This window comes from Lytechinus variegatus, chromosome 6 (assembly GCF_018143015.1).
Source record: "Lytechinus variegatus isolate NC3 chromosome 6, Lvar_3.0, whole genome shotgun sequence".
Classification (NCBI taxonomy): Eukaryota; Metazoa; Echinodermata; class Echinoidea; order Temnopleuroida; family Toxopneustidae; genus Lytechinus; species Lytechinus variegatus.
This window is the reverse complement of record NC_054745.1, coordinates 30,322,667-30,346,343: the sequence shown is the minus strand read 5'-3', so window position 1 is coordinate 30,346,343 and position 23,677 is coordinate 30,322,667. Positions and strand designations below refer to the sequence as shown.

At 38.5% G+C, this 23,677-nt stretch overlaps 1 protein-coding gene across 1 annotated transcript; it reads left to right on the top strand.

Moving 5' to 3' along the window:
- Positions 1–399: 399 nt before the first annotated feature.
- Positions 400–20,871, top strand: LOC121417348. Its single transcript, XM_041611027.1, has 9 exons — positions 400–471; positions 6,010–6,183; positions 8,083–8,286; positions 11,726–11,813; positions 12,496–12,711; positions 14,524–15,932; positions 17,427–17,526; positions 19,565–19,744; positions 20,260–20,871. The coding sequence occupies exons 1-9, from the start codon at positions 466–468 to the stop codon at positions 20,517–20,519; spliced, it is 2,637 nt and encodes an 878-aa protein (XP_041466961.1). The 5' UTR covers positions 400–465; the 3' UTR covers positions 20,520–20,871.
- Positions 20,872–23,677: the final 2,806 nt, after the last annotated feature.

Sequence of the window (23,677 nt, the reverse complement as noted above, 5' to 3'; positions counted from 1 at the left end):
TATATAGTTAAAAGAGATCAATCAATTGTAAGACTGCAACAGAATATTTGCGATCGATTGCAAATATTTTCTTGCAACATCCCTTAATTGCTCTTTCTTATATATATATATGTATCAAGAAGATTTCATTCATCTACTCCACTCCATCCGTGGATATAAAATAAAAAGCAAATATTCTTTCTACTGAATATACAGGACATATACTTTTTTATTATCTTGTATCTGTTTTTAGCCTCCTTTTTAAACTTTTCTTCACTAATTGTCAAATCGATTTCGTTGAATTATTTTGTAGATGTTGTATTTTTGTAATGGGCATTACAATTTACATAGTTTTTTGAAATAATTATTCTTTGTCAATCATCAATTTTGTGTGCATTATTGAAAATTTCGTAGAGGGCAGCAGACCAATCAAGAAAAATAATCATTGAAGACGGCAGCCGAATGCTTTGTTCCGTACACGAGTAGATGACGGTAAATATTCTCATTTTTATTCCTGAATCTTGATAATAGTTGTATATTTTGCCTGTTACCAGTTCGGCTGACATTACAAGATTTTTAAATGAGGTGATCTCAATATTTTGTGGTGTTGGATCGCATAAAGATCGTGATGTGAGTGTGGACATCTGACAGTTCAGCATGCATGCGTCGGTCAATACGTGCGCGCATTGTGCAGGTGCAAGGGCAAATTGCTTTCATTGTGAAGGTGACGCTTAAATTTGAGTGCGTGGGACTGAATGAGAAACTGAACAAGATTGACCTAAATCAAGACCTTGCCATTTGGATTTTAGAATACACACTTATATATTATTACTGTCCCATTCCATTCCTTGTCTGAAAGCAAGTGGGCATTATTGTGAAATAAGTTGCCAGTCCATTTTTCACCGTGTTCACGTTCGAATTCACTGTCGTTTTGAAATAAAATTGCACTTGAGTTGCACTTGCAGTTCTGCTGGTGGCACTGTGTAAAATTGACGTGGTAAAATTGTAATGTTTGATTTGGGTCTAATATTGTTAGGCCTGTAAATTATTGTTTGTCGTGGACTTAAAGGGATGGTCTGGGCTGGAACTTGGAACTTGGAAGTACCGAGTAGGATTTACTGAGCAAAATGCCGAAAACTTCATCAAAATCTGATAACAACAAAGTTATCAAATTTTAACGTAAAGTTTAGCTATATTTTGTGAAAACAGTCATCATGAATATTAATTACATAAGGTGGGCTAATGATGTCACATCCCCACATGTTCTTTCGTATTTTATTATATAAAACTAGGTTTTTTCCATTTTTTTCCTCCAAAAACTTGAAAAAATTGGATTGACAACTGATTTAGTGCATTAGATATTTATTGCTGCAATTTCATCAGACCAAAAGACGTTTAAAAAAATGGGAGTTGCTGCTACCCTGTTTGGCCTTCAACGATTAAAGGGATAGAGCCTCGTCGATCTGGCACTGCATAGCGTCTGCCGGGCCCACGATCAATTGGGCAAAGCAAATTTTCGGACTATTTCATTTCATGTCTATTTTGAGCAATAAATTATGAATTTTCATATTATTCACACAAGTGTAAAATAATGGAAAAAATATGATTTTATATGTAATAACATCAGAAAACGGAAAGTGGAGATGTGACATCATCAGCCCAACATATTCATGACGACTGTTTTCACAAAATATTGCTAAACTTTAAACTTCAATAACTTTATAATTTGTTATCATCCTTGTATGCCCGGCATGCAAGGATCCGATGACCGGGGTAATAATATGTCTGTAAAGCGCTTAGAGACGTCGTTCCGATGTATTAAGCGCTGTATAAATGCGGAATATTATTATTATCAGATTTTGAAGAAATTCTCGGCATTTTGCTCAGTGAATTCTACTCTACATGTACAGTATGTATTAAGATGTAATTATTTTCAGCCCGGACCATCCCTTTACCCCTTACTCTTATAGATCTACACAATGCGAGGCCGAGGGCACACGCAAGAAGAGATAGGTGACTTATTTAACGATAAGGCCAGGAAGTGAAAGGGATAAGGGATGTCTGGGATGAGCATTTTTTTGTTGTTGCAAAAATCAAATTAGAAGTTTACATATTATGATATAAACTTGTTCCCTGTTACTACTCCAAGTGTGGCAAAACAAGGTTGGCAATGAATGTTTGGCTTATTGTATCTTTTTCTTTGGGACGAATGCTTGATTTTTTGACACTGTCAGTTTCCGTTTTTAAAGCTATTCATTACATTGTATATGACTTAGCTCCTAAATGAATTTGATTCTTTTAAATAATTTTTCTAAATTAAAGAGAGATTGAAAAATGACAATTTTCTTGTGATTTTCCTTTCCACCAATAGAGGGCGTATGCAAAAATATGCCAAAATTTAATGTTTTTGAGCGTTCCGGTGAATATAAAAATTATTCCCAAAATGCTAATGAAAAATAAATTGCAACTGTATGGAAATTAGTATTTCTTTGTCATAAAAGTGATATTTAATGATTTTTTTAAAGTGTGTGCTGTGTACCAGGGTGACCAGATGTCACAAAATGAAATACAGGACAATCGACAAAAAGACAAAAAAGAACAACAAAGAAGGCTACACAGTGTTAGAATTGTGAAAAAAATATAAAGAATTGGAAGGGAGGGTGAACGAAAGAATGAAGAAGTGAAAGACAAGAGATGAATTGAGAAGAAAGAAAGAAAAAATGTAAGAAGGATCAAGAGAAAAAAGTTTTCTGTCATTCTTTGAATTGAATATAGTCAAGGTAGGGGGGAGATGAATAAACGTGTGAAAGAGAAAATAAAGGAGAGAAAGAAAAAAGTAAGAAAAAAGGTGGAAAGAAAGAATGAAGGAAAGAGAAATGTTCCCTTCATTCTTTGAAAGAAAGAAAAAAAAATTAAGGATGAAACAAAGAAAGAAAACAACAAGGCAGGGAGGGAAGGAAGAAAGGAAGGAAGGGATGGAAAGAACGAATAAGGGAAAATAATAGAACCCCATGATTTGTCAATGGCTGGGCCCTTCAATAAGTATTTAAGCAATTTAACACTTAAATTTGTAGGGGGTGTTGCAAGAAAGTATTTGCAATCAATAGCAAACATTCTGTTGCAATTTTACAACTGATAGTTCCACGTTAGCTGTAGCAAATCAGATTAAATTTCTGTTTTAAGAAGCAGATTAGCAATCAATCACTAATTTGCAATTAACTGCAAGACATACATGTATGACTGATGTAGGGACCAAAAATAGATTTGCAATTGATCGCAAGTTTCTTGCAACCATTAGTCCAATTAGACTAAATGGTATTCAATGGCTTTGGTTATTAGACGGAATGGCATTATACATGTACATGAAAGTAGACCACATGGTGAGTGGACAAACAGATGGTAAACCAAATGATAGTAGACGAATTGGCGATGGGACCAATTGGCATTAGACGAATTGGAAAGAAACCACATATGATAGAATCAGTTCACTCAACTTCACTTAATCTGTTCACCTGTTGTTTTCTGGTTTCATAGTAAATTTATAACTGGTAGCTTGCAGTATACTACCAATGTCAAGATATGATCCAAAAACTTGCAAATTTATGGCCTTTGCTATCTTTGTTAGGACATGGAGCAGTCTGATGTACAAACCAAGACCAAGCAACTTCCTAAAGCTGCAAGTACAGGGGCAAGTCTTTTGTGCCTGGGACTATTAAATAACTTTTGATTGCATACATTTGTTAAATTGTATGTTTGATTGTATTGCTTGTGTATATTTGATTGCATTGCTTGTGTATGTAAACTTGATTGCATTGCTCTGTTGATTGTATTTTTGGTTGTACATGTACATACTCCTGAGGATATCAGGGTTAGTGTCTTTTTCCTGAATTACATGTAACTACATTTGTTTGATTGCACATTTACACTTGCACGCTTGCTTGAATGATTGCTTGAATGAATGAATGCATTTTTGATTGAATAGACCAGTTAGTAGTTTCTTCTTTGACGATTTTGGTCAAATGACCTTTCATTTCTTTCATTATGATAGGCAAATGCAGATTTCAAAGCAAGATATTATGTAAGCATGCCTTTCATAGCAATAATGGAATAGACTAGGTGCAGTAGGTGACTAGAATAGCACACAAATGAACACTATGAAGGTATTGTTACATTTCTGCTTTGAATGAATTTTATAGCATGTTGTGCAATGTACTTGGCAAACTGTGAAATACCAGTCGTTCGTGGACGCATTGTTGTTTTTTGTGGATATAAATGAAAAACACAACGCAAAAGAATATATGAATAATCAAGACATCAAAGTCGGTGCTTATCTCATTAGATTTTAAATCACCATGTCACTTTAGTACCAATGACCTTCGGCTTCCTCTGATCATGCACAGAATCTTCTGATCATGTGCAGAGTGGAAATACGAACTGGCTTATTGTCAGAGGAGGGCATCTTTGAATGATTGAGTGAATGATCTATTTTGCTAAATTAATGGAATATAAATTCTTTATCTACAGTGTAATAGACGACAATTTAATAAAGCACTTTGTTCTTACGATTGTTTTTGGCCGAGTTAGGTATGATGATTGTGTGTTTGATTTTTAATATCTTATCATACTTGTAGCAGAGGAGTAATTTGCTGTTCACTACCTGAAGCTGCATGATTACAAGTACAGTGAATTTGCAAAGTGTTTGTTCTTTTGAAGCTTGGTCTTCAGCTTATTAAATGAAGAATGGATTGAATTGCTTGATTTGCATTTTGCCCTCTTAGATTTCTTGTTTCATTGCTTGTATGAAATCATCTATAATTTGATTGCCTAAAAGGGTTTTCACCTACATGTAATTTTGTGTAAAATATGTACATGAAAATTGATATACTTTTAGTGTAATCATTTGTATAGGGAATAACGGTGGTAAGTATTTTTAGTTGAGGAATATTTAATCATAATTGATTGCAATTGTGATTGCATGTTTGTGTGATTCCATTTTATGTTCACAATTGGTTTTTGTCACAGAGCAGTCTGCTGTCGAGGCAAAGATACTTCCACAAGCTGCAAATACAAGAGCAAGTGTTTCCTGTCTTGGAATATGAACTTTTAATTTTCATTGCATTTATGATTGTATGTTTGATTGAATACATGAGTGTGTATAATGGACTCAATTGTTTCTTTTAAATAGGACATGGAGCAGTCCACTGTGTCAGCGGAGTCAAAGTCACTTTCAGAAACTACATGGATAAGTGTTCCATGTCTGAGACTGTGAACTTACATTTGATGGCATGTTTGATGACCTGTACAGTGTATGATTGCATAAAATGTTCATAATTGTGATACCCTACCAGGACACAGAGCAGTTTGCTGTGCACACCTAAGGCAAAGTCACCCTTAATGCTTTGAGTGCAGGAGCAGGTTTTTCCTTTCTTTGGCTGTCAGCTTGTATTTGATGGCATGTATGATTGCATTATTGATTGGATACATGATTGTATTCTCCTTCATTTCATCTACATGTATGAAACAGGACATGGAGCAGTCCGCTGTGCAAGCCTAGGCAAAGTCACCCATTATGCATTTCGTGCAGGAGCAAGTTTTTCCTTTCTTTGGCTGTCAACTTGTATTTGATGGCGTGTATGATCACATTTTTGATTGGATACATGATTGCATTCTCCCTCATTTCATCTATGAAACAGGACATGGAGCAGTCTGCTGTGCAAGCCTTGGCAAAGTCACCCAAGATAATGCTTTAAGTACAGGAGCAAGTTTTTCCTGTCTTTGGCTGTCAACTTGTATTTGATGGCATGTATGATCGCATTATTGATTGGATAATGATTGTATTCTCCATTTCATCTATGAATCAGGACATGGAGCAGTCCGCTGTGCAAGCCTAGGCAAAGTCACCCATAATGCTTTAAGTACAGGAGCAAGTTTTTCCTTTCTTTGGCTGTCAACTTGTATTTGATGGCATGTATGATCGCATTATTGATTGGATACATGATTGCATTCTCCTCCATTTCATCTATGAAACAGGACATGGAGCAGTCCGCTGTGCAAGCCGAGGCAAAGTCACTCCCAGAAGCTGCAAGTACAGGTGCCAATGTCCCCTGCTTGGGACTAGTAGATGCTATCATTATCAAGGAAGAATCTGAAGGCGGGGTCTGGGATAACAATGGAACTCTTCAACAGCAAACTCCAATACAACAGGTGAGAGGTCAAAGTCTCAAAGATAAACTCTGGTACCGTACATATGGGTAACAACAGAAAATTAGATGTTCACTAAAATTAACAAAACTTTCACAGGATCATAAATGATATCTGCCAAACTGTAATTCGGGGAAATGTATAATTACTGAGTAGTGCTCAAATGATGATCAGAAAAAATTACGGAAAAATGCCTGTCCATTTCAAGTGTGGTCCCACCTGTTGATTCCTGTGTTAGCTACATCTGTAAAAGCTTGTGGTAATGAAATAAATGTAATTCCAAGCAAGCCTGTGATATTTAAATTAAATCTTGTTCTTCTAAATACCGTAAGTAACAGACTATAAACTGCACCCCCAACTTTGGAAAAAAAAATCCTCACATTTACATGCATATATTTAACTAAGTTAAAGATTTCAAAGCATCCAAAGAGATTAAGGGAATGCGTAAATCTACTGTTCTTGATCAATTCATCTACAAATGTTAGCAAGAAAGAAAGGTCCCGACAATATTGGCCACTTACACACTCACCTCACAGTCACAGTGTACACACACACAGCACTGCCGTTCTTTTACATTGCAAACTACGATACAGTACCAGTACATCTTATCAAATTATGATCTGTGTCTTTCCCGGAGTACACTGTAGGAGGAAGAAACATTCACATTTCTTGCATCACAACCTCACAATCACTTTCAGAAATTTGATGTCTTAGCATGAATTTTGGATACGGGATTACAGGAAGGTTCAAGAAACAAAGAAATTGGCATTTTTTCCAGTCGTTTTTTACGGCTTCGTGCCGTCTCTCTCGTGCGTGGTTTACATGGTATCTTATGAAAAGCAAACGGGAAAGAAAAAATAAGCTGGCGCGAAACGGGACTTTGGAGGGAGGGGTTAAAATGAATAGCGCCAGCTTAAGTCGCGCTATAACCACAACACAACGCAAGCTCGATCAGCTCACTAAATAGTCAACTCTCGCTCAGTGGTGACAAAATATTACAGAGTATGCTTGGCGTCTCTTTGAACTTAGCCAGGGAACTTCGCTACTTTGAATCGAGAATAAAGTCAAAATTAGTGTCATGAAGGTGGGTGCGTTTGTTATGGACAATATTTGATTAAGATCGTAATAATTGCTTCCCATTACCCGCGGCTCATACCCCTCTAAACGACATTGCCTGTGCGGCTACGCCCGGCCACTCGATGTGTTGTGAACTGGCAGACATCGTACATGTACGGGAGGGGTTACGACGGGCTGGCTCAGACCCGTCACTGTGTATAAACCGCACCCCCCGACTTTTGCTTCTATCCTGCCGAGAAAAAGGTGTGGTTAATATCTGTTACTTACGGTAAGCATTCTGGCTTATTATAAACACTTCAGGATTGCGTCAACCATTTTCTTTCAGAATCAATTTTTTTCCAAAACTCGAACTTACATCATAGTGGTTAGGGCAATGGGTGAGGCTTATTAATATAAAGCCAGTGGCTGAAGAAATTTTAAAAAATGTGCATGCCCAAACTTGAAATTACTTTGCCTGACATACTATGTATCGATCTTCTGAAGACGGACAGTCAATCTGCTGGAAATGCCAAGTCTTCTCATCCGCCCGTGCTCTACAACTCCACTCATCAACTCAAGCCAGCTTTCTCTCATCTACTTGAGCCTCTCACCTCTCCAACTCAAGCCAGCCTTCTGCTCAAGCCTTTCACCTTGTCTACTTCTCAATCTTTTCTTCTCTTTCTGGTTTGCAGTCTACAAGGGAATGTGAAAATTATAGAAAAATCCCTTGTAGTGACGATAAAATGAATTAGATTGGTAATAAGCATATTCATCTTAGAATATAGTTTATAAATAACGAGTCAAATATTATCCTTGTTCTTAATTAACCACCACCATTACATGTAGGTCCAGATCCAGACCCAAGCCCAGGTCCAGCCGCAGGTCTTCTACCAAGCAGTGACCACCGGGTATCAGCAGCAGCAGCCGGTCAAGCAAGCTACTGCCCAGGTAATGGCCGATGTCCAGTGGGTCAACACGGCCAGGAACAACATAGGAGGGACCACGACTGTTACGATTGATCCTCTGGTATATGAGACTGCTTATCTACAGGTGAGGAGTAGTGCAGGGATTGTTTATCTTGATAATCAACAGAGAAGTTCTGGGCCCCGTCCAGTCAAATGTAATTCTATGGAAATCCATCAGTGTCATGATTTTTTCTGCAAGAAATTTGTTAAAAAAACATGTCAAGTTAAACAAAGAACGCAACAAATTGTCAAGAAATCAATGAATTTATCAATATACAGTACATTCATATCTAGAATTTTTTTTTGGAACAAACATGCATTTTATACGTTGACTTTGCTGGCTTCAATAGTTGCGATTGATCGGATCAATCGCAACTCTTTGTAACATGGGCCTTGGTCCTCATCTTACAAAGAGAGCTACGATTGATCCGATCAACCTTTATTAACTATGGATATCCAACAATGTCATAATTTTTTCTACAGGAAATTTGCACAATGTCCTTTTGTAAATGAGGAGAACCATGCTGAATCGATATCCTGTCTGGAAAACATTTTGAACAAACATGCATTTAAATGTTGTCATTCCTGACTTTCCATAGTTGCTGTTATATACCTCTTCTGAGTCTAGTGAAAAAAATAAGTTCTTGCTTGATTGGTTAGAAAATGTGAAAAGCAACCAGTGAAAACATTTTCGCTTGGTAAATTTTCTAAATTTGAGCATTCCATTAAAGAAACAGAAGTTTACTATGCCCAAGTCATTTTATTGTCTCACCTGCATAGCAGAGTGAGACTATAGGCGCCGCTTTTCCGACGGCGGCGGCGTCAACATCAAATCTTAACCTAAGGTAAAGTTTTTGAAATGACATCATAACTTAGAAAGTATATGGACCTAGTTCATGAAACTTGGCCATAAGGTTAATCAAGTATTACTGAACATCCTATTAGAGTTTCATGTCACATGACCAAGGTCAAAGGTCATTTAGGGTCAATGAACTTAGACCATGTTGGAGGAATCAACATCGAAATCTTAACCTGAGGTTAAGTTTTTGAAATGTCATCATAACTTAGAAAATATATGGACCTAGTTCATGAAACTTGGACATAAGGTTAATCAAGTATCACTGAACATCCTGCATGAGTTTCATGTCACATGACCAAGGTCAAAGGTCATTTAGGGTCAATGAACTTTGGCCGAATTGGGGGTATCTGTTGAATTCCCATAACTTTGAAAGTTTATTGGTCTAGTTCATTAAACTTGGACATTAGAGTAATCAAGTATCACTGAACATCCTGTGCGCGTTTCAGGTCACATGACCAAGGTCAAAGGTCAATGAACTTTGGCCGAATTTGGTGTATCTGTTGAATTACCATCATAACTTTGAAAGTTTATGGATCTGATTCATGAAACTTGGACATAAGAGTAATCAAGTATCACTGAACATCCTGTGCGAGTTTCAGGTCACATGATCAAGGTCAAAGGTCATGTAAGGTCAATGAACTTTGGCCATGTTGGGGTTTTTTGTTGAATAACCATCATATCTCTGTAAGTTTATTGGTCTAGTTCATAAAAAGTGGACATAAGAGTAACCATGTATCACTGAACATCTTGTGCAAGTTAGAGTACCGTATTTTCCGGTGTATAAACCGCGCCTTTTTTCCCGCTGTATAATCTTGAAATATTGGGTGCGATTTATACACAGAAACAACAAATTTCGTAGGGAATTTGACTACGTTTTGTAGGTAATATTACTTTCATTTGAACCAAAAATAATATAGAATATTTAATGTATAATTGTTTGTTGGTTACTAAAAATAGGGAGTATATTTTGTAAAGTTTTCTTCAAGAATTTTCTTTGTAAAGATTGGTTTATATTATTTATTTAACTACTATCAATTTAAAAATGTTTTCCAAAAAAAAACCTGATTGTTTTGTGATGAAAACTTTTTTTTTTCAACTAAAATTGCATGGGAAATGCTCTTCAATAGGCATGTAATCGTAATCGGTTATTAAAAAGGCAATAAATAATGTCCTTTATTTTTAATTCTCTAGTTTTTCTCTCAATATTAAAAAAAAATCCCTTTTTATACCATTATTTTGATATTAAAAAATGCCATTTTATGGTCACCTTTTCCTAAAAAAAACCCCTATATTTTTGTAATGAAAACTTATTTTTTTACACCTAAAAAGTGCATTGAAAATGCTTTACAATAGGCATGTAATCGTAATCGATCGTAATCGTAATCGGTTTGAAAATAGGCAATAGAAAATGTCCTCTATTCTTCATTTTTTCCCTCACTTTATCTCAACATTTTTGTTTTCTTTTTCCGTTTTGAGACTGTAAGTTTGATATACAATACTGCCATTTCATGGTCTTTTTTTTTCTTTATTCTACAAAGAAATAATTCATATTCTTTGAAAAATAAAGTTAAAGAATGTAGTAACCATTTTTTAAAATACAAAAATTAGTAATATATCTTTTGGTCTGTCAAGGAGTTACAAGGTTAATTTGCTCATCCAAATAATACCAAATTTGGTTTGCCAATTTTTTTTTTTTTAGAGCCTCCCGATTTTGGGGGTGCGGTTAATACACGGCCGCGGTTTATATTCCGAAAAATACGGTAGTTTTCAAAGTCAGCACTGCTGCTATATTGAACCGCGTGATGCAGCTGAGACGGCCAGAGGCATTCCACTTGTCTGATCAAGGTACCAAGTAGTACGGATTTCAGCATTTAGTACTGAAAAATAAGAAGAATTCTGATGGTTTCATGCAAAATACTGACTTCTAATGTTTCAGTTTTATATATTGTCCAATGGTGTTTAATTCAAAATACTGATTTCCTCACCAAAATACTGATTTTCTGCTTTAGAAATACTGAAAGGTTCTTGTTCAAGTTGGCAGCTCTGGTTATTTGGCACGTATTTCCCATTTCCAATTACAAATATTTAGGTTGTCATTTTATTGGATTCTGTTTAAAGATAAATACCAGTTGTGGTAACGATCTCTAAATGAGTTTCTACAGAATCCAATAGAGTGACCACCCAAGTATGTCTGGTATTTTTTCCAAACAATATTAATACACTGTCCCACATATGCCTTTTTGTGGTAGCAGAGCTACCAAGTCTCATGCATTATGCGTGAGACTCAAGCATTTTGGACTCTTGTTCATCCCCTCAAATCTCTGTCTCATGCAACTATCAGAGCCTATCCCCATATACATTGTACACAATGTCTGTGATCTCACTCAGATTCACAGAAAATCTCACACATAGCTGGTCATTGAACTTGGCATCTCTGTGGTAGTGATAACCAGAATTGTCGGTTTTCAGCAAAGATTTCCTGATTTCACGAATATAAGTTGATTTCAATGTTCCGGAAGTAGATCTATGATAATATGGTAGCATTTAAACCTTGATTTTAAAGGCATTCTCATGAAATTATTGTTTGCTGCAACTACTATCTGTCACCTTCAAGATCATCTACTGTAATTCAATTGTAATTTATCTGTAAAATAATTGTTTTTAGGCACAGGCTAACAATACGGTGAAGGCGGCAGATGAGAATTCTCTGGACGACGATCACGAAGCCGTCATCATTCCTAAATCTAAAAACAGTGAGTATAAATGGGTACCTGTGACAAAAAGCATATCAATCATAGTAGAACATTTTTTTGTGATTGATTGCATAATTGACACCGGTTACACTGCAAGAACATTGGTGTTAATTTAACACCAGCCTGGTATCTATATCCGTCCACACCAGAGACGTGTTGAAGCAACATCTGTTTGGTGTTAAGCTCACACCAATTAGTGTTAACCCTAAAAGTATGGGGGGGGGGCATGATGCCCCCTCCACGCTTCATGCGATATTTCCAAAACGCAGAAATATAGCACCGCAAAATTTTATGACTTTTTTTCTTTGAAGTCTCGCGCAACTTTTGAGACCAAATCCGCGACATGTTTTAGAAATTTTTTTTAATAACCGATTTTGATGAAATTTTCGGTGTACATGTAAGCTATTTTGATTTTCTCTATTCAAATCAAAACTTTCCTGTGGTGGACTTGTTCTTTAAACATTTAACCATTTGTCCACCAATTTTGCTCAAACATTGCTACCTTTGCATGATATTGAGGACCGACATCAATGTATAGATTTTTTTTTTTAGATGACCAAGTAGTGAAATATGCAGGTGTCTCGTTATTGAACGATAACTTAAGGGAACAACTTAACTTGCTCCAAAACATCATGTCAATTTTTTGTTTGGCTATTTCCTTCACCCCTCTGTCCGATCCCAGACCTTCAGAACGTTATCGTCATGTCAACGAACAACTACGAGGACGGGAGGAGGAAGTTTGACAAGAAGTATTTCTGCCTGTACTGTGAGAAGTCCGTTTCCAAGATCCCGCGCCATCTGGTCAAACTCCACTACACAGAGGCGGCAGTCATTGACTTCGTGCATGAGAAAGATCCCATCCTCAAAGATGCCAAGCTGGCAAAGTTAAGAAATCTTGGTGAGTTTGATGGGGAAGAAGTGTATACATGCATAGAGACCAACAAAATATAAATAATATCCCTATTCCTTCGTGATATTCTTAAAATCTAGGGCAATACGATTTCATAAATGGCCAGCTCAGATGTCTGATATGGGTATCAAGCAATCATCAAGAATGTATGTATCATTTCCATTTACCGTAAGTAACGGTGTATTAACCGCACCTTTTTCTCGGCGGGATAGAAGCAAAAGTTGGGGGTGCGGTTTATACACGGTGACGGGTCTGAGCCAGCCCGCCGTAGCCCCTCCCGTACATGTACGATGTCTGCCAGTTCACAACACATCGAGTGGCCGGGCGTAGCCGCCCAGGCAATGTCGTTTAGAGGGGTATGAGCCGCGGGTAATAGGAAGCGACTACCGGTATTACGATCTTAATTAAATGTTGTCCATAACAAACGCACCCACCTTCATGACACTAATTTTGACTTTATTCTCGATTCAAAGTAGTGAAGTTCCCTGGCTAATTTAAAAGAGACGCCAAGCATACTCGGTAATATTTTGTCACCGATGAGCGAGAGTTGAATGAGCTTAGAGATTGCGTTGTAATGTGGTTATAGTGCGACTTAAGCTGGCGCTATTCAAAGTCCCGTTTCGCGCCAGCTTTTTTTTTCCTTCCTGTTTGCTTTTCATAAGATACCATGTAAACCACGCACGAGGGAGACGGCATGAAGCCGTAAAAAACAACTGGAAAAAATGTCAATTTCTTTGTTTCTTGAACCTTCCTGTATTCCCATATCCAAAATTCATGCTAAGACATTAAATTTCTGAAAATGGTAGTGAGGTTGTGATGCAAGAAATGTGAATGTTTCTTCCTCCTACGCTGGGAAAGACACATCATAATTTGATGTACTGGCATGACTGGTACTGTATCGTAGTTTGCAATGTAATAGCAGTGCTGTGTGTGTGCGTGTACACTGTGACTGTGAGGTGAGTGAGTGTGTAAGTTGCCAATATTGTCGGGATTGTTCTTTCTTTCTAACATTTGTAGATGAATTGATAAAGAACAGCAGATTTCCGCATACCGGTAATCTCTTTGGATACTTTGAAATCTTAAAATCTTAGATTTTGTTTCTTCGTACCTCAAATATGCATGTAAATGTAAGATTTTTTTTTTTTTTTTTTTTTTTTTTTTTTTAGTCCAAAGTTGGGGGTGCGGTTAATACACGGGTGCGGTTAATACACCGTTACTTACGGTATATGATTTTAGGAGAAAAGAGCATTGTTGATTAGATGCCTTGCTCACGGGCATAGGTGCCGTGGCTGGGGATCGAGGCCAGGACTTGCTCATGTCTAGTCAGGTGCCTTAGACCACTCTGCTAGGGCACCTTCACAAACAGTGACCATTGTTACTAGGCCACTTCAGGGGCCGGTTTCACAAAGAGTTACAACTGTTGTAGTTTTGCCTGAATGGCAACTACCATGGTAATGCTGATCAACAGCCAATCAAAATCAAGGATTCCCTGTAAGTTACCATTGTATGGCAGAGTTACCGGAATAGAAACTTTTATGCAACGGGGCCCTAAGCCCGTTTCATAAAGAGTTACAACTGTTGTAACTTTGTCACAATGGCAACTACCATGGCACAGGGCTCAGCAGCCAATCAAAATCAAGCTTCTTACCATGTAGCTGCCATAATGGCAAGTTACAACAGTTGCACGTCCTTTATCAAACAGGGCCCAGATCTATCATGTCTGGTCTTGATATGACTTTGTTATACCTATGTTTTGAGGTGATGATCGTTTAGCTATTTTTTTTTCCTTTTCATTTGCAGGTAATCATAGACACAACATGCACGTCCTACAGAAAGGCAAGGGAAGTCTGATAGTTAAGAAACGACCGACGTTGGGCGCAGACCCTCGCGAGTACATTCCATGCTCTTACTGCTATGCATACTATGTCAAACGGGATCTCTGGAAGCACGAGTGCCCTCTTAATGGACTTCGCGAAAAGACCAAACAAAAAGGATCAGGTTCGTCAGATGAGGGCGTGCTTTCCGTCGCGCACCGGGAGTGCACGTTGGAGGAGTTACGCGGGGACGTGCTCGGAATCAACAAAATGGATGACGTGTCGCACTGTATCAGTTACGATCCACTCATATTGGAAATTGCGCAGAAAGAGTGTCTGAAGTTGAATCATGATCGTGAGGAGGCGGTCTCGATAAAGCTAAGACTCCGTGAGTTGGGTAGACTGTTGTTGGAGCTAAGGTTTGTCAGTGGGGATCCTCTCGCGACGTTACACACCTTCATTGACCCTGCCAAGTTTCAGAATGTTGTGATTGCTGCAAGGCGCTTAGCAGGGTTCAACCATCGGAGATACAACAACTCCTCGCCGAGTCTTAACACCAATGTTGGGTACTCGCTTAAGAAATGCACGTACATCTTACAGGCCAAGGCTTCGACCCTTGGGGACACACTTGCTTACAAGCGGGCTTCAGAATTCCATGACATGCTTGAATTCCAGTTCCACGAAGAAACCACCTTGCCGCACTTTGGAAGCATCTTAGACGAAGGTCGAGGGAACCCGAAGTGGTTATCACTAGCGCAGGATGTAGCTTGCCTGACATCGTACCTCAAGAGGATAGCTCATGAACAAATGCGAATGCTTCACACCAATGAAGATATCTATGACGCATGGCTCAATCTCAGCGAGATTGCCCTCACACAAGTCATACTCTTTAACCGACGGCGGCTCGGGAGCATTGCCAAAATGAAGCTCAGTGACTATGCGCGCAAGCACCAACCGCTTCACCCGGATGTTCATGTCGTCTACGACGCAATGAGTCTCTTCGAGAAGGAACTTTGCAAGAAGCTCACGCGCATTGAGGTCATCGGAAAGAAAGGCAAGGTCGTGCCCGTACTCCTGACCGACGAGATCAAGCTTTGGATCGATATCCTGGTCGCAAAGCGCCACGATGTAGGCATCCCGGACACCAACGAGTACCTCTTCCCGATGATTCAGCCCGATTCTCGGGTGTCCAACACGGTGAGAGGTCTGGAGTGTCTGCAGCGGTTTGCCTTTGAGTGCGGGGCCAGCAGTCCGGAGAACCTTCAGTGCAAGCAGCTGAAGAACCACATTGCCACACTGAGTCAGATCTTGAATCTGAAGGACAATGAGTTGTGCATTGTGGCTCGACTGACGGGACATGACGTCAGGATACATGGTCCTGATGCTATGCTGCAGGTGAGTTCTCACCCCTTGTGTCACCAAACTTGACCCCTGTAACATAAGACTTGCAATGGATTGTAAATTATGAAAGATCCATTCTGATTGGATCCTGGTCAGTGTTTTTAAAAAAGGTAATGCATTGATGATGTTGATTGGTCATTAGCATGCTGTGCTTAAGATTGGTCCCAATGCCATGCTGCAGGTGAGTTCTCACCCCCTGTGTCACCAATCTAGACCCTGTAACATAAGACTTGCAATGGATTTTAAATTATGAAAGATCCATTCTGATTGGATCCTGGTCAGTGTTTAAAAAAAATGTACATGCAACGATGATCTTGATTGGCCATCAGCATTCAGCAATTGATTGCAAGCTTTATGCTACAGAGCTTTGATCTAAATTGAGGGGTCCTTACACTACAGTATTCCACATGTTTTGCGTGGAAATGGTTTTTAAAATTAAAAAAATGCACTTATCATGGCCTTTACTGAGGTCTCTTAGTAAAGGTTATTGAGAGAGAAGACAAGAAGCAAATAAGAAATAATAGAGATGATATTCTGTGCTTTTGGAAAAAAAAAAATTTTACACGCTGTCCAGCTCGCAGTGCAGAATCGGCTCACGGGGCAAAATACACAAATCAGTAGATTCTATCTGCGCATATTTTGCGCCATGCACATTGACATCACAATATGCGAACAGGTGAGCAATCCGCTAATTGCCGGTGCAGACTTGGCTTCGTGTTAACTCAGAAATATTGCTTTGTCTGCACCGGCTCATGGTTCTGATCCAACTGCTTTGACGGTGCAAAATTGCTGTGTCTGCACCGAGAGCCGATGCAAGTTGATCGCGTTTACATGCATAGAAAAATGCTGATTCTGCATCGGCTCTCGGTTCTGCACCCTGAGCCGAAGCAGCGTGCAAAACACAGTAATTTTATCACAAGTCATTCTGATTTAGGGGTTACCTCTAAATGCTCCTCTTCCTCATGCTTTTTTCTTGTCCTTTACTCTTTCTAATCACATCTTTGTTGGTCCGTCTATATAGCTCTTATTGTCACCATCTGTCCTCTAACTTCCTATGTGTTATGTAGATCTTGTGGTCGGGGCCCCGTCTTGCAAAGAGTTATGATTGATCCAATCAATTGTAACTCGATGGAAATCCATCAGTGTCATTTTTTTACAGGAAATTTGCAAAATATCCTTTGTAAACAAAGGAGAACACACCAAATTGTCAAGAAATCAATTAAGGATAAACGTTCATATCTAGAATTTTTTTTTGAACAAACATGCATTTAATATGTTGACTTTGCTGGCTTTCCATAGTTGCGATTGATTGGTTCAATCGCAACTCTTTGAAAGATGGGCCCGAGCTCCTTGTCATCTTTCCCCGTCCTTATCTCGTTGTCCTTACCATATTTTATATCCTCCTATTTTGTAATTTTTCTTTGTGTTGTCTCTGCTCCATACCTTCTTTTCTTATCTCTTCTTTAAATTTTTTTATTCTTGCTGCAGGTGATCAAACTTTGCAAGGTGCTGATATCAATAGAGAATGGAGACCGGACTAGACTCGTTGCCCAGTCACTGGACGACATCCCCCTATTCAGAGATGAGGGTAAGACCGCAGATAAACTCTATCAAACTGCTGTATAATGCAGTCTATTAAAACGAGATGTTTCTGATATCATGCCAGTGCAATAAGGGTGCCGATTATTCCACCCAAAATGATATTGATTTACTGTTCAAAAGTTCAAGATTTCTTATAAATCATCATGCATGTGACATCAATGTTGTATGCGGAATGCACTTCAGCGAGGACAAGTGTGCTCACATTGACAATAATAATACACTGCATTTATTATGTGCCATCTATCTAGTAAACTATTCCGAGGCGCAGAGGGATGGGGGAAAAAATTAACATATTTAACAAAAGTAAGAAGAAACCAGAAATCATTTTAAAATACTATTTAAATGCTTCAAGCGATTCAATTGTTGGGATCCTCAGTGTAAGAGCATTCCAGATAGATAAAGCTGAAGAGGCTAATGCCTTTTCTCCTAGGGTTAAATTTGTTCTCTGAACATTTAGCTGTTTGTTAGTGGAGGAACGGATATTTCTTGCGGTAGTGTATTTTAAGATGAGGTTTTGAAGGAATTGGGGGACAGACCATGTAATGCTTTCCATGTGTGCTTTCCACATTATAAATTGTTTGTGTTTCGTACGTCAATGGATGTCAAAAGAAATGATGCACTTGTTCGAAAAGTAATTGAATGTTTTTTTTTTAAGTTGGTGCCAGCAAAATGATTTTCCCCATTTTCCATGGTTTAGATGTTGTAAAAATTTTTTTTCAGAGATTGCAGTTGAGCATGAGATAATAATAATGATTATAGCCAATTTTTATAGAGTGCTTTTCCCAGAATGGCTCAAAACGTGTTACAGCATATTATTACCCCGGCCATTGGATTCATTTCAATCCTGCATGAAAAGTGCACAATTTCCACTCCCTTGGGAGCATCCCCTGCATTCATCTCAGCCTCACTATGGCGCTGGCAAAATCTAACATACAATTTATTTCGCATCCTACCGGGTACCCATTTAGCACCTGGGTCGGGAGTGGCAAAGTGTGGATTAACGCCTTGCCAGAGGACGTCAGACCACAGTGGGATTCGAACACACGACCCTCTGTTTACAAGGCGAGAGTCAGAACCACTACACCACGGCTCTTCCACAGATACAGTGTTGTGCACAAGACCACAATATCAATGATGCGGCCAGACTATCAGAGTTTGGGCATGAGGATTACAACATAATTGAAATGATTTGCGCCTTTGAATAATTCTAACAGAAATATTGTGGAATATAAATGCTGTGGATCATCATTTGACATGAAAAATAGATTTTCCTAGCAATATTTCCTAGTCTTGCCCCTGCTTTTTCTATAGGAGCTACCTTAGACAAGTCAAAGGTCATTTTATTTTTTTCTAGGGAAAGGCAGGCCTTCAGGGACTTGATACTAATCATCTGGTTCATATGATTTTAATAATAGATTTTTTCTTCCATGGTCTTGATGATATGATAAACATTAGAGTGGAGTATAAGACACTTGTGAATGCATTCATGTGGTTCGATTCATTTCATATTCCATTGTTTTTACTTCCAGAGATTTCTGTCGAGACCCCGATGTTGGTTTCATTTACCCATTTCTAGATACTACTGTGAACTTTATGATATTTGAATGTGTACCTCTGGTTGATTTCATTTCATAATTGTTTTTATCTCCAGAGAATGCGGTGTAGCATACATGTAAATATGTGAATGCATTCATCTCATTGATTTCATTTCATGATTGTTTTTATCTCCAGAGAATGCAGTTTGGCATACTTGTAAATATGTAAATGCATTCATCTCATTGATTTCATTTCATAATTGTTTTTTCTCTCAAGAGAATGCGGTTCATCTCATTGATTTCATGTCATGATTGTTTTTATCTCCAGAGAATGCAGTTTGGCATACTTGTAAATATGTAAATGCATTCATCTCATTGATTTAATTTCATAATTGTTTTTATCTCCAGAGAATGCAGTTTGGCATACATGTAAATATGTGAATGCATTCATCTCATTGATTTCATTTTCATAATTGATTGTCTTTTCAGAGATCACAGTTGAGTATAACTTCATGGAGGACGGGATCCTTGAGACACAGGTTGGAATCTCACCAGTCCAGAGCAGCAGTAGCAGCAGTAGGAGACGATCGTCATCGTCACAGAAGAAATCTCATAAGAAGAAGCATAAATCATCGTCCGCTTCATCTAACTCCACCAAACAGAGTAAAAGTGAGTCTATCCACTACTTGCTAGCCAGAGTAGGTGACTCTGGCTTTTTAAGAATGCGCCTGTTTCTGGGAATTGCTTGATAATTTATTCCATTTTCTCGGCAGTCAGGGTTGGTAGGTAGGAAAGCCCCCAGTTTTCCTGAACATAATCTTTTTCCTTAGGTGACAAATACAAATAATGATAAGGCTGTTACAAATAGAGAAATTGGAGGTTTAGATAATTTAAGTATTACAGTATGCAGATTAAAAATGCAAACTTTATATGTGAATTTCCAAATTTATTAACTATTTTTGCCAGATAGGAAGCATTTTCCTTTAAATTGTGTTGATATCACGTTCATAAGAAAGTGAGTGGGATTTTGCTGTATTGAGTATCACAGAAACTGGGGACTTTAGCTCCTCAGTTCTTGATGGCAATGCATTATGGGACGTAATGTGAGTACGCTGTATGCCAAGAGGCAAATTCGAGTCAACGATCAAAATTTAAAATTCCATTTCACTTTTTTTTCCGACCAGGTTCAAAGAAGAGCCGGGCCAAGTCCTCGTCATCTGACAGCCCTCGTAAGAAGCCCCAGAAGCGCCCCTGGACACCCGAAGAGAAGGCTGCAGTCTTTGAGATGTTCCAACATGAGATCCTGCAGAACAAACTCCCTGGCAAGGGTCCCATTCAACAGCTTCTGGCGCGGCAGCCTGTACTGGGACATCGGACGTGGAGCAACGTCAAGGACTTCATTAGGAACTACCTTGTCACCAAATCCAGGCAAGGTCTTTTGTAAAAAGCACCGTTGCATTTAGAGTAGGTTTCATCTGCAGCTTTTGTCCAGACGCCTCGTTTTGTGCCATCAGAAGCGGCAACATCAAAGCATTTATCAGGAATTACTTGGTCAACAAATCCAGCAAGATTATTTGTAATATCACCGTGTCATTGAGAGTTGGTTCTATTCCGCATTTCTTGGCCTGACGACTAGTCTTGTGCCATCGGATAAAAGCAACATCAAAGACTTCATCGGGAATTACCTGGTTACAAAACCCGGCAAGATCATTTGTAGTATCGTTTCATTGAGAGGAGATTGTACTACGCAACTCATGGCCTGACAACTAGTCTTGTGCCATCAGAAACAGTAGCATCCAAGACACCATTAGGAACTACCTTATCACCGAACCTAGGCAAGGCGTTTCATACAAGAACCGTTAAGGAGACCGTACACCTTACGATTGGTCTGCGACCCGATTTCAGAATAAAATGTAATATGATTTGATGCCAACTTTGAGACTTGGAATATCTTACTGTGTAATGTTCTAAATTATCGTACAAATACCTATGTTCAAATCTGTGACTATGCTATCATCCTTCTCAGAATAAAAGTGAATTCAATATCTAGTCGTAATGACGTCATAGCAGTCGTTCGATTGGCTACGATTTGGAACTAATTTGGCCTTTACTCCAAATAAAGGCTTGCAATCTTTCAAAATGGTTATATTAGTATTATTTCAATTAATTCAAACCTCAAATAAAATGTTATGTTCCATTCACATTTTCAGAAAATGAGCAAAATGCAATTTGTTCCAAAAGCGGGTCGCAAACAGTCGGAACGTGTGCGGTGGCCTTTATTCTGCACCCGTTACAGTCATATCACCTTTCAACTACTATCATAGCATTCACACTTCCTTCAGAAGAAACCTACATGTACTACCATGTCTTCAAGTTCATGCAAATTCTTTGTTGTAAAACCCACTGTCATATCTGTTTGTCTTGACCATGGTGCAGTTTCCCAGAAACCCTCGTTATCCTACGGTTACCACCGAGACACATGCTTCTCAGCCAATTAAAGCTAAGGAAAGCTGACAGATTTTACATCATTGTGTGATGTCGATGAATGCTCCAGAAATCCTAAACAAACGTTGGAAAACGCGATGAACAGATTTGTATCCTCTAAGCGTGTGGGCTTATCAGTATCATACACGCTGCTTTCTCACAAACCGGGCAAGGTTACGTAATGGTTTGCCCTGAAACTCAAATTTATGTCGGCCAATTAAGTTCATTGTTTCACACATTTTGTGATAACATTTGATCAATAACCAATGAGAATTCCTCTTTCAAATTTGCAATTTGTCCCAAGCCTTTGTGTTACAGAACCACAAGTAAAATCATGTACGACGAGTAATGTATTATATTGTGTATGTATCCCTTATAGGAAAGTATTGTGAACTCCCTACCTCTTGAGAAATTAGTCTAAATTTATTCATTTGTTTGTTTTGTGTTGGATGTCATTTTATTTTAAAGAAATGAAAATCATAAGTGTATTTATGTGTTACATTACATTGGGACCTATCTCATATCTTGCCTGTAATGTAAGTAATACCTCAATCACATTTGGTCTATGGCGGCAGTACGGCAAGTCGCAAACAGCTGTGTTAACATTATTTGGTAATAGCTACATATACATGGTTTGAATAAAAATGAATGAAACGGCTGATTTTGACTCGCTGTACGGCTGCTGCAGAGCAAATGTGACTCAGGTGTAAGGTGCGCGACTGCGTTAGCGCTTTGCCGCGTATATGTGTGTTGGAGACTCATGCAGATGCAGTAGCCATATACATGTATGTTGTACATGTATGTGATGCAATATAGCGAATAATGGACGAATCTGCTCGTGGAGTCCAAAGAATTCTGTGTGTCAAATTATTTTGAATAATGTCTACTTTTTGCATTCAATTTGTAATGATTTGATTTTACTCTGTGAATTTACCTGTAAAAAACGACAAGATTGCATGGACTACGATCATGCCCTACGTTATCGTAAAATGCCAATGTAAATACATTATGTGAAAATGGCTAATCGTGTATAGAGAAAGAAAATCATGTAAATATGTTATATGTGTTACATAAGTACATAAGAAGGCTGTTTTGACTGTTGTAGAAAACGTGTTTAAAAGGGATGTTTACACTGTGCTTGTCGTTTTTTTATAAACATGGTCTTGAAATTTATTTGTCCTTGAATACAGTTCCGTATTTGTTCGTTTAAAAGTGTTTTAAAAAAATTGTTAATTCAATTGAAGAGGTTTTCTTGAAAATGTATTTTTTGACAAGGTTATTTCTTGTGCCTGTTTTATGTCCAGGGACCAACTTGCAGTTCGGGGGAACTTTTCATGGAAAGTTTGTCATTGATTTTCATCGACTACTTTGCTCTCGGCCAATTGGATGTAAGGATTTCAGTAGCTTATAACATCTATCATTGAAAATAAATGAGAAAAGTTTTTGTTAAATGCTCCCCAGAGCTCTCAATGATAGCGGTTCTCCAGTACAATTCACTTAGTATAGTGGGGGCATTGTGGTTAAGTTGTTCTGACTCTTAACCTTTTACTCAGAGAGTTGTGGGTTCAAATCCCAGCCATGGCATCATCCTTCATCAAGAAATTTATTCACATTTTGCTGCATTAAATCCAGGTAGCGTGAATATTGGCCTGGCAGAAGTTTTTTTTTAATAATAATAATAATAATAATAATGGTGGCTACTTATATAGCACACAGGTCCACCTTTCGGTGCTCATGGCGCTTTAAAAAGGCACTGCTATTATTATTACCCCGGCTAAGCTAGGCAACCGATTAAGGCGCACACAGCTTTTTGAGGAATTACTTCCTGCCGGTACCCATTTACATCACCTGGGTCAAGTGCAGCACACAGTGGATGAATTTCTTGCTGATGGAAATTACGCCATGGCTGGGATTTGAACCCACGATCCTCTGTTTCGAAGTCCGGAGACTAATCCACTGGGCCACAACGCTCCACGTTTTCACGTTTTTCAGCACAGATGTGCAGTGGCGGAACGTGACTCGAAGGAGACAGTGATTGGAGGGGCACCGTATTATTTGTGAACAATGCTTGTGCCCCTCCAATGCTTTTTCTCCTCGAGGTCACGGTCTGCCACTGCA